The 12021-nt window shown below is 34.4% G+C and overlaps 2 protein-coding genes across 2 annotated transcripts; one reads left to right on the top strand and one right to left on the bottom strand.

The window, feature by feature from the left end:
* The first annotated feature begins 2626 nt into the window (after positions 1-2626).
* Positions 2627-9711, top strand: LOC149909836 (myotubularin-related protein 9). The gene is made up of 10 exons (XM_090118191.1): positions 2627-2843; positions 3007-3260; positions 3799-3997; positions 4264-4420; positions 4638-4751; positions 5359-5480; positions 5901-6007; positions 7143-7360; positions 8485-8667; positions 9428-9711. Exons 1-10 carry the CDS (start codon positions 2697-2699, stop codon positions 9586-9588), a joined length of 1662 nt encoding a protein of 553 aa, XP_089974317.1. The 5' UTR covers positions 2627-2696; the 3' UTR covers positions 9589-9711.
* Positions 9712-10595: 884 nt separating this feature from the next.
* On the bottom strand, positions 10596-11737 carry LOC149909835 (uncharacterized). The gene is made up of 2 exons (XM_090119943.1): positions 11701-11737; positions 10596-11404 (listed from the first exon to the last, which is right to left on the bottom strand). Exon 2 carries the CDS (start codon positions 11386-11388, stop codon positions 10864-10866), a length of 525 nt encoding a protein of 174 aa, XP_089976069.1. The 5' UTR covers positions 11389-11404; positions 11701-11737; the 3' UTR covers positions 10596-10863.
* Between the last annotated feature and the right edge of the window lie 284 nt (positions 11738-12021).

The following is a 12021-nucleotide window of genomic DNA, read 5'->3' as shown; positions in this document are numbered from 1 at the left end:
CGCCTTTAATCACTTCATATATTAGCAACGTAATAAATTATCTAGTCACTAGTGTATCTATTTTTTATACGAATTTATTTAGCTCAGTCGGCCGCGAAAATTCCAATATTTTAAATGTTTTTTTAAAAATCGTAAATTTAATCATAATTTTTAAACAAAGAATATTTTCTTTGTGCGGCAATGCCTGGACGGATAGCCGAAACCGATTGAATATTGAAACTGTAAAGGCGAAGCTGCAAATTAATTAAATGTAATTTTAAATTATCGTGCAAAGATTTTTATACATTCGCTTTAGAAAATGAAGAGCTATTAAAAGGTTTCTTCCAACAGCAAATATAAATGCCAAAAATAAATTTTCTCTATTTAACATTGCTGTTTTAATTATCTCCCGTAAAAAATAACTAAAACTCGTATTTTTGATGCTGTTAACCCTTAAATCAAATACTGGCAACCCTAGGTGCGGTGCGGTCGTGTGGCGAGTCGATCGCACCGCACGAGTACGGTGGTCCGGTCGCACCAGTTCGAACGTCTGTTTATAATTGTATTATTGACGGTACGGTTGGTTCGATGGTTTTTTCATCCGAACTTGGTGCGGACCGTACCAAATTCGCGCGTGTGGACGGGCGATCGCACCGGACAGCGCATTAGTCATAGACTATATACTTATTACAGCTTTAGTCACAGTTCTACCGCCAAACAAAACGGACGTCGGTCGATCGTTATCAATGGCGATGGCGTCGGATGACGTGGCTAATACTGAAAAAAGATTAATAATATAAATTTTAGAACTCTACAAAGATTTATGATATGACTGCATAATATGTCTGAATGAATCCCTGTCTTTTAAATATAATTTTGCCCATTCTTTTCTCTTCGTTTTCTTCTTTTCAATGGTTGTAACTTGTACTTGTACTTGTACCAAAAGAAGCCTTGAACAGAGGTCTACATGTGAAAAAATACAACATTCTAACCACGAATTTATTACGAGAAATAGATTTTCAAAGAATTCGGTTTGACTTTTAATGAGATTACTATGATCAATGCTCGAAATATTCACAAAAAAAGGAGATTAATTTGTATTAATTTGATATTATTGAATTGTCTTATAAATCTAAGATATTTTTTTTTGTTCAGTTAATTTATTACATATAAAGATTGTAATAAATTAACCTTTTACCTACATATAATAATATATTGAAATATCGACTCTAACTAACTACTAAAACATAAACAAAAACTTGGTAATAGATAGTATGATATATATAATTTTATTTACTAGGGACAACCCTGACATTCTTTGAAAATCTATATCTCGTAATAACTTCGTGGCTAGAATGTGGTATTTTTGTCACATGTAGAACTCAGTTCAAGGTTTCTTTTGGTACTAAACAGAGCTTCTACTAACGCCTGCATATAATATAAAAAAATAAAAACGAAAATCAGTAAAAATTACAATACTTTCGCCTCTATCGACAATATCGAAAATTTCAAAAAGGGATAATTTGCGCCTTTAATCACTTCATATATTAGCAACGTAATAAATTATCTAGTCGCTAGTGTCTCTATTTTTTATACGAATTTATTTAGCTCAGTCGGCCGCGAAAATTCCAATATTTTAAATGTTTTTTTAAAAATCGTAAATTTAATCGTAATTTTTAAGCAAAGAATATTTTCTTTGTGCGGCAATGCCTGGACGGATAGCCGAAACCGATTGAATATTGAAACTGTAAAGGCGAAGCTGCAAATTAATTGTAATTTTAAATTATCGTGCAAAGATTTTTATACATTCGCTTTAGAAAATGAAGAGCTATTAAAAGCTGTTTCTTCCAACAGCAAATATAAATGCCAAAAATAAATTTTCTCTATTTAACATTGCTGTTTTAATTATCTCCCGTAAAAAATAACTAAAACTATTTTTAATGCTGTTAACCCTTAAATCAAATACTGGCAACCCTAGGTGCGGTGCGGTCGTGTGGCGAGTCGGTCGCACCGCACGAGTACGGTGGTCCGGTCGCACCAGTTCGAACGTCTGTTTATAATTTAACATACGTTGTAGATTTTGCTCCGAAGTGTACGTATAGATGGAGCCAAGAGCAAAATTGTATAGTGTATCCTGCTCGAAAATGTATATTTGTCTCTGTTTTTTCACAATATCCTCCTTTTTTATCGTTTTTTATTCAATAAAGATGTGTATTGCCATCTCATTCGGATATTTCAAATACGTTCAGAAATTTAAAATGTTGTAACTTTAAAATTTTTGTTCTTTAAATAATTTTTATTTAGACGAAAGCTAAATATTAATTAATTTTTAGTATTGCATCTATTATAAACGGATTAAAATTTTAAGCAAAATTGACTTATACCTATAGTATAATTTTAATGTTATTGCATTCACGAATGTATAAATGCGGAATGATATTCAAATTGTATGTATTTTTGAGGATTATGGAATGTAGCCTAATTTAATATGTCCAATACGAGTTTCATAATTATTTTTTTAAGGAATGCACAAAAACTCCGTAATTTTTATTCAAATACCGTTGTCATTTGTCATTAAAATATGCATTTGAGTTTTCTGTTTTGACAGTTCACACTTCAACTTCAACGTTCAAACTTCAAACTTCAAGTTGGCAATTAGCGATAAATAATGCAATTATTAATCGTTTTTTAAATTTTATTCAAAACAAGAAATTCAGATGGAATTTATTGAGCTTATACTAATAAATAAATTAGATGGTGTCATTTTAAAATATCCTCATCATGACAATGTAGACGGAACTGTATGTATCACAGGCCATCATCTTATTTTAAGTTCAAGAAAAGAAGGCGTTCGAGAACTATGGGTAAGTAATTTATTTATTTCCAGTTTTCAAAAGTTACTTACTTCACACTTAACTCAATAATATCTACTTAGCTATTGTTAACTCTCCTGTTTAATAAAAAAATTTAACCATACCTACATAAATTTGTGATTTTTTAATATGACAAACTAAATCTTGTTCACAGCTTCTTCACAAGAATATAGACTGTATAGAGAAAAAGGAAAACAAACTAAGTGGGGGTATAGTTCAAGGAGGCTCATTGTATTTGAAATGCAAGGATCTAAGAATATTTCAGTTAGATATAAGTAGCACAACAGAACTGAACCTTGTTGCCCAGACCTTAGAGAATCTATCAAATCTGCAAGACCCAAGCTTATTCTATCCATTCTTCTATAGACATATGCATCCTATCATGGAAAATGGATACACTCTATACAGGTAAATAATGTTAATCAAATTATAATAATATATAATATCAGCTGATAGATATTAAAAATAAATAAAATACACCACAGATGAAATAACAAGTAATTGATACATTATAACATCCTTGCTTATCTGGTATTTTATTGTACATTACATACTGATAATATTCCTTCCTGTATGCTCACTCCCCTTTTTAGTGATCATAAAGTACAAAAGTTCAATAAGACCATTTTAAATTACTTTTTTTTTCTGATTAACTAATCATCTTCTCTTTTTACTTCCATTACTAGTTTTATCCAGAGACCTTTTATTTACAACCCTTGTTTTTATTTCTCAACCAAGTGAGAATTTAATTTATACTTTGTATTGTTACCTCTTGATGAAACTGCTTTATTTAGGTTTCATAACACCTGATAATGATGTTGCAAAACCGCTCATAATTTTTATAATAAAAATTTAATCTTAAAGTAAATAAAAGTGAAACAAGTAAACTGCAAGCTTCATTTTAAAATCCAAACCATATGTAATAAACTTTACTATTATGTTTCAGTATTGAAGGCGAATTCACGAAAGTGTTAGCAACGGAAGAATGGCGCATATCCCGTGTAAACCAACATTATACAGTCACGCCCAGTTATCCGAAAGCAGTGGTAGTGCCAAAGGTTATAGATGACGAAACATTATTAGCTGCGGCAAGTTTCAGACAGGGTGGTCGGTTTCCTGTGCTCTCTTATAGGCATAATAATGGGGTATGTATCTATTACATTTTTATTATGATATCAACATAGTTTTACTTATAAACTCATTTTGTTTGACTACAGAGTGATATTAAATAAATAGATAAATTGCATCTTGAGATTCTATCCTATTTTACTAATAATAATCCTAACTTTACAAAAGTATGTATTTAAAATGTCAGATAAAAACTATTTAGAAACTACTTTTGTATGAATTTATTTATTTCAATAATTAATAAGTTGCATTGATATGTGACATGATTATTATTTTATTCCAGGCAGTTTTATTACGAGCAGGTCAACCTTTGTACGGGCCTAAACATAGGAGGTGCAAACCTGATGAACATATTCTCAATTCAGTTGTCAATGTTGGTATGAAAGGCATCATTTATGACTTAAGGAGCTCTAATTCAATATCACAGCAGCAAAATAAAGGTATATAAATCATTTATTAATTACAAACAAGTAAATAGTTTCTTTAAAGAAAATGTGTATTTCTAAATTTGGTGAATTAATAAAAATCATGTGTATGGGGACGTTCAAGTATTACGTAACGCAATTTGGGGGGAGGGGGGCATTAAAAATCGTCTAAAATTACCTTCAAATGCTACCAGAAGAAAAGTGTTAAAATAATAGACAATTATGTCCACAGGGGGTGGTACAGAGAGTGCAGCAAATTACTCACAGTGGAGAATATACAATAGATCAATGGATGATGTTGATAATCAACAACAGTTATTGGAGAGCTTTTCCAAGTTAGTTGAAGGTAAAAAAATACTTTAGAGCTATTACGCACTGTCGACCGCGACTGAGTCGCCGGCGACTGTGACTTACTATAGTTTAAATAGGGGCTTGCGCACTTAGTCGTCAGTCGTCCAGGAGTAAGTCCAGTCGCCGGCGACTGGTCGACAGTGCGTAATAGCTCTTATCTTCTAGGTAAAATATTTTATTTTAACATGGATTTATGTCCATTGTCCTGAAATTGTGTTGGTCTAGCTACAGGTACATATATCAATATAATCCAATCACATCTTCCTGCTATATAGTTCGCATTTCTTATATATATTTTACTAGCTGCGCTCCGTGGTCTCACCCGCGTGGCTCCGCTCCTGTTGGTCTTACCGGGATGATATATAGCCTAAAGCCTTCCTCGATGAATGAGCTATCTAACACCGAAAGAATTTTAGTATAGATTAGCTTTCCGTCCCCGGCTATGCCCGCTATACATGTGTGAATGTGTTGCAGTAATTTTTAGTTTTTGAGTCTATCAAGATCATACATACAGATGTGGCGGCTTGTGTGTCCTTATATTACTTAAATCAAATGTGAAAATCTATACAAACAACATAATTTACGTTAAATTTCTTTACCAGCATGTCTAGACAAAGAAATATCATCAGATAAGTGGATATCAAGACTGGAATCATGTGGGTGGCCGGAATCAGTGCGGAATTCTCTTCATACTGCTTGTATAATAGCACAACATATACATCATGTAAGTATGGAATATAAATCTTTGAAGCAATGGATTAATTTGATGAATGTATGCTCCCTAGTTTTAGGTTAGGTTATTTTTATGGTACACTTAAATTGTCGTTCAGATTGTTTGTCCTACTATCGGTTTTGGATTATGTTCATATCAATAGTAGAGTCATGCTTATGTAAACTTTAAATGTGTTCTTATTTTAAAAATGTTAATCTTTTCTTAAATTAATATAATAGTCTAAACTCTAAGGGAAATGCACTTTGTGTCGCCTAATTTATTTCTGATGCTTGAAAAACGTGTGTCTATTATGCTAGTGGTAGTCTTGCAAATATAAATGTCATATAAATTGGTAAGATCTTTCCTTGGGTTATAAATCATGCGACAGTCATTCCAACTTGGTTCTAAGTAGATGTTATATTGTAATTGCAGAAAGGAGAACCGGTTTTAATACATGGTACGCGTGGAGAAGATGCAACATTGCTTGTCTGCTCTCTGGTGCAAATTATATTGAGTCCCGATTGTCGCACTATCAGAGGGTGAGTGTATATCCTACTATTACCTACTATCTTTATTGTTTCGGCCGTTAACCCATTGAGCCCCGAACGGCCCGATCGGTCCACGACACAATAGATTTTCTATTGTGTCTGTGATTCCGGGGCCTGAGTTATTACAAATAAAAGTTAGCCTTACATATAAAGATGCATCATTTTGTGTCTTGGGATAAATATGCTAGAGAGTGATAGTGGCTATTTTTACATTGGTAAAAGTTAAAAGTACTGTAATAAAAAAGTTAGTCAAAGCGAAATAGGATTTTATTTTTAATCAAATTTACAATTTATTATCACTATTGTACATTTATTAAATTGCATGTATACAGGGTGTAATCGTTAAGTGTGCACAGGCGATTATTCCGTAAGTATTGCAGATATCAAAAAACTTTATACTGATATTGGAGTGTTTGGTGTAAAATTTTTGGATATTTCCCTTTTTATTTTTAAAAAGTAACTGTAGTCATTTTACTCATTAGGTAAAGGGCTGTCGATATCAGTATAAAGTTTTTTGATCTGCAATAGTTACGGAATAATCGCCTGTGCACACTTAGAGCGTATACGCACTATGCGGGTAGCCGCATTGCGGGTAGCCGTCCGGCTGACCGCAAGCACAATTATGTACGTAATATTCATTTCTATACGCACTGCGATGCGGCTACCGCAGACCGCACAGTGCGCATAGAAATGAATATTACGTACATAATTGTGCTTGCGGTCAGCCGGACGGCTACCCGCAATGCGGCTACCCGCATAGTGCGTATACGCTCTTAACGATTACACTCTGTATAGTGCAAAATGTTTATTTTTCATCATAGAGATAATATTACTACGTATGGAGGAGACACCACGAAAAAAATCTGTGCGCCATTTTTTTGCTCTAACTTAGTTTTAAAAATTATTTTCTAGTTAGGTACTTACCGATGTAAGTAAGTTATTCCTTAAATTATTCCTTAAGTTATTCCTTTGCACTTTTCCGTATTATTTGTATTATTTGTGCAATATCGTAACACACACGAAGGCATATTTGATGCGTTTTACTTTAAAACCATTAAAAAAAACCGATGTAGGCGGTGTCGTCTCCATATTAATATTATCTCAATGTTTTTCATTTTGTTTGTAGTTTGCAAGCGCTAATAGAGCGCGAGTGGCTAGGCGCCGGGCACCCGTTCGGCACGCGGCTGCGTTGCGGCCCGCACGCTGCCGCAGCACGGGCAGCTCCCACCTTCCCGCTGTTCCTCGACTGCGTGCGACAGTTCCTCGAGCAGTTCCCCTGCAGCTTCGAGTACAGGCAGTCGTTCCTTATCACGCTGTTCGAACACGCGTATGCAAGCCAGTTCGGTGAGTATACTAGCGCCAATAGAGCGCGTGGGTACAAGCGGGGCACCAACCTTCCCGCTGTTCCTCGACTGCGTGCGACAGTTCCTAGAGCAGTTCCCGTGCAGCTTTGAATACCGCCAGTCGTTCCTTATCACGCTGTTCGAGCACGCGTATCCAAGCCAGTTCGGTGAGTGTGTACTAGCGCCATTAGAGCGCGAAGATAAAAGATTAGAAGATATTATAGTCCATTGAATAAGTAGTTCTCTACCGTTTCTGAGTTATACGCAGTAAAAAATGATTTTGGCTCAAACAATTTCCCCATACTGCACATCAATCGATCAAAAAATATTTCTTTCTTCCAAAAAACTCAAATGTGCAACTTGTGACCGGTACTGATAGATTGCTCTTAATTAGGTCTATAATTGGTAAAATAAACACATTCTTCCATGGAAGCCTTTAGGAGGAATCGATTGTCAAAATATTATATCAGGGTAGTTTGAGTTACTAAACTTGATCTTTTTATTTTTTTCTTCCAAAAAACTCAAAAGTGCAACTTGTGACCGGTACAGATAGATTTCTCATTGGATATAGGAAAAAATTATTTAGGGTACAACTTGTAGATAATTTTATGGCCTTTCAACTTTTCCTTGAAAGTTTTTCTCTAACATGTACCGTTTTTGAGATTTAAGCGAAAAATGAAAAAATGGACCCATTCCCCCCCCTCCCCCCACTCCGGGGCTCCTCCTAGTGTCCCGGGGTATGTTTATTACCTAGGGACTCTTGACATGTTTCCGAAGAAACATCTTACGTTACTAACTCACGCACTCTAGACCCCCCTTGGAGGGACTCATTCAATGCACTATTATACAGAAGATTACATACATGACACAATCTAACAGCTTGTTTACGAATCTCGCAATAAAATCGTAATTAAAATCTAATAAATTTTATACAAATGGTGTTTATAGCAATGACTGTAACATTGTAGCATAAAAATGCGTTATTGATATAGTTTTTATTATAATAAATACGTTTTAAAAGACAGTCAGACATTCGATCAAGGAAGAAAATAAAACAATTTTTTTGACAATATAACTTTTCCTTTCAAAATTATTACTAACGAAATATTATTAAATATTTTACAGGAACGTTCCTCTGCGACAGTGACCAAGAGCGCGAAACGCGTGGTGTCTATGAGCATACAACCAGTCTATGGTCGTGGATCAACCAGCCAGATGAATTAACTACTTACATCAACCCATTGTATGATCCCACGCCTAATGTTATATGGCCATCCGTTGCGCCCATGAGCTTCGTTATATGGGAAGGTAATTCATTATTTATGATTCCTAAAAACTATGTAATTCGAAACCGATGACAAACATACGCACGCTCGCATGCGTTCGCACACACACATGCACACGCTCACGCTCGTACACGCACATGCTCGCACACACATGTACATACCTGGCCACTTATATCTAATTAATTTCTCCATATCTGTTCATCAAATGAGACAAAATCATATTGTATGACTTTCAGTTTTCTTTAAAATATATACTCTCTCTCTCTAATGCTGTGCACTACCTCTATATATTTTTGGACATTTTGCTATATTCCAAGATTACTTATGAATTATCCTCATCCTTCCTCATATATATTATATATAGGCTACTTTTTACATTGAGATATACATATGGAGACGACACCGCCTACATCACTTATGTTCCGCTCAACATACGCCATATGGCGTAACTGCACGCTCATTTTTTATTAGTTTTAAAGTGAAACGCATCAAATATGCCTTCGTGTGTGTTACGATATTGCACAAATAATACGGAAAAGTGCAAAGGAATAACTTTCATCGGTAAGTACCTAACTAGATAATAATTTTTAAAACTTAGTTAGAGCAAAAAAATGGCGCACAGATTTTGTTCGTGGTGTCTCCTCCATACGTAGTAATATTATCTCAATGACTTTTTATCGTGTTGAATCATCTCCTCCACATGAGAATCTCCTTGGCCTACTAGGACAAAAAGCTAGTATTCAAAATATTTTATCACCTCGTTTTTATCTACCAATTTACAGAACTATATCTCCGCTGGCTAGTACCCCAACACACGGAGGAACGCGAAGAGCAATACAAGGTGATTCGAACAAGGGAACAACATTTGCGATCGCAGGCGCAACAGTTGAGAAGGGAGTTACTTGATCTGGCCGCACAGTACTATAATAGAAGTGATAAATAGGAAAAAAATTGGTTGTCTGTAAAGTCGGTTTACAGACGATAGTTGAACGTGACAACGTCCGGTTGTGCTTCTTTGTCGCTCGTTCCGCGCTCTCGCTTGCACTTCAAGCCTTACATGGAACGCTTCAGAGCGAGGTAACGCCGCATGAGTCATGTTTTTTCGTGCGTGCAACCGGCTCTATCGAATTATAAGACGTCGTCACGTCAAAAACAATTTAGATACAAGCTCGTAGTATATTATGAGCGAAAAATAGAAAAAACAATTGATTCAATTTTATTTTATTGTATGGTTCAGTAAATATTTGGCTCATATTCGAATATGATTATTGGTAAGCTTCATAATATTATGCTATATTTTATCAGCTAACTTCGAAGTGGGAATTTTAGTTATTTATTTTATTTTTACATAGTTTAGAAAAATAATTCTGTCTCTAATTTATTTATTTGTCTGAAAAACAAATGCCATTTTCTTACAAATAATGTAGTCCCATTCCAATAATGCCGTAGAAAATGTCCGGAAATTTTAACATTCTGTGTATTTTTCTTTTGTATGTAATATGCATAATATAATAATATATTGTAGATTTACAAGAGTCAAAGAGGTTTTTTGAGGATTTTTTTTAATATACAATATAAATTAAAAAATATATATTTTATGACCTACGCAAAAGGCTCATTTAATATGATTTGTCTAACGTAGGTAGTCGTAGGAATTGATTTTTCTTAACTTTTAATGAATCAATTAGTTTAGATTTTAATTACCTTAACATTACGTTTATGTATTTTGCATATGCAGGTGACCCGGTTTTGGCCATTTTAAGAATTTTGTAGACTTTGAGGCTATATCGTTTTACAGTTTTTGTTATGACGAACATATTTCTTGTAAAAAGTGTTTAAATATATATAAATCTAGTCTAAAGATATATTTTTTTCATAAGGATTCAATGGAAAAATAATCCTGTAGAAAAGAAAAATAAATGAGAGTTTGTGCCATTTTTGGCCGATTTACCCTATTTCTGGCCATGTCATGTGCCAGTTCTGGCCATCATCAAATTCATCAAAAATAAAAAGCAGATAATTCAAAGTACTGAAAAATTTATTCGAAAATCGCATATTTTACGACCAACAATATTTATTTAGAGAAAATAGCTAACATAATATTGACGACATATATGAAATATAATATCTCAGCTTGGGATATCTATCTCTCCCTTTGGAGCTAGAAAAAAAGCTGTTTCATCACAGTTCCAAACTCTCGCAGGGTTTTCTAGAATCTTTAAATTTTCATCACCGAGCAATGAAGAATAATTTCTTGGAACCAGATCCGAATTTTCTCTTCAGTTATTAAGGCACGAGCTTTTTTAATATACTCGGCATGTTTTTGGCTCAAATCAGGATGTCTCGCCATAAATCCATCGAACCGGAATCTTGAAGGTCTATCATTTATAAAAGGTGTAGCAATTTTGCCCTTCACAACAATTTTCTTAACAGAATCCAGTAAACCTTCGTTGTTAATAGGAAATCCAGCGCGAGCGCAATCTTTGATCCATATGACAAGTTCGTTTTCTATTTGTCTTCCAAGAACTGACTGGGGCCCTACATGTCCAGAAGTTTCAGGTGCTTTTCCAGAAATTTTGTGACGCAATGTCGTTCGAGGTACATTAAAATCTCTACTAGCCGTGGCAACGGGCATCCCATTCCTTATTGCGTTCAATGCTAATGATATTTTATGCGGTGAGTACTGGAACAATTTTCTTTTCACGACACCGATTTTTTTAGTATTTGGTTTCGATGGAGGCATTATAATTATTGTAACTCTGAAAATGAGTAGATTACTTATATCAAAATAGCTTAGTAATTAAGTTGAAAAATCACGATAAAAACTAAATGGCCAAAAGTGGGGTTCTACGTGCACCACTTTTGGCCAGTCATGTGGCCAAAGATGGGAAAATTCATTCATTTTTCCTCCATTAGTGGCCACCTCTCATAACCTCAATAAACAAATAGCGATAAAATAACATTAGTGTGTTATTAGACAGTGTATTCTTTATGAAGAATTAACATAAACCTAAAAAAATAAGAAGGATTTAAAAAATAATTATTGATTACTCACCCGCTCGCCTTACCCGTTTTGCTAAGACTTAGAACAATTGACGTAACGACTTGTTGGATTGAAGTGAAGTTTGACACATCAGAGCTGTCAACGCTATCAGTGCTGCCAATATTAGATATTTTTATTCCCGTAAACCATGGAGTAATATATTTGTCTTTGCCTTAGTTATAACGATTTGAAGTTCTTAATGGCCACAAAGGGGTCGATGGCCACAACCGGATCACTTGCCCATACAAACATAGCTAAAAATATATACTTATCTGGTAAAATTTGTACGATCTCACCATTCAGTACTAAAGAAAAGAGGAAACTAGACATTCC

This window comes from Colias eurytheme, chromosome 3 (assembly GCF_061535395.1).
Source record: "Colias eurytheme isolate Ceu_HAF_F1 chromosome 3, ilColEury1 Martin Lab GWU primary, whole genome shotgun sequence".
Taxonomy (NCBI): Eukaryota; Metazoa; Arthropoda; class Insecta; order Lepidoptera; family Pieridae; genus Colias; species Colias eurytheme.
This window is presented reverse-complemented; position numbering and strand designations above follow the sequence as displayed.

What these genes read in the sequence shown, in the direction of transcription:
- LOC149909836 (XM_090118191.1), top strand. Translation starts at nt 2,697, where the DNA reads ATGGAATTTATTGAGCTTATACTAATAAATAAATTAGATGGTGTCATT. An exon ending in AAGGCGTTCGAGAACTATGG is followed by an intron (nt 2,844 to 3,006) that starts GTAAGTAATTTA and finishes TCTTGTTCACAG; the next exon opens with CTTCTTCACAAGAATATAGA. An exon ending in GAGCTTCGTTATATGGGAAG is followed by an intron (nt 8,668 to 9,427) that starts GTAATTCATTAT and finishes ACCAATTTACAG; the next exon opens with AACTATATCTCCGCTGGCTA.
- LOC149909835 (XM_090119943.1), bottom strand. Translation starts at nt 11,388, where the DNA reads ATGCCTCCATCGAAACCAAATACTAAAAAAATCGGTGTCGTGAAAAGA.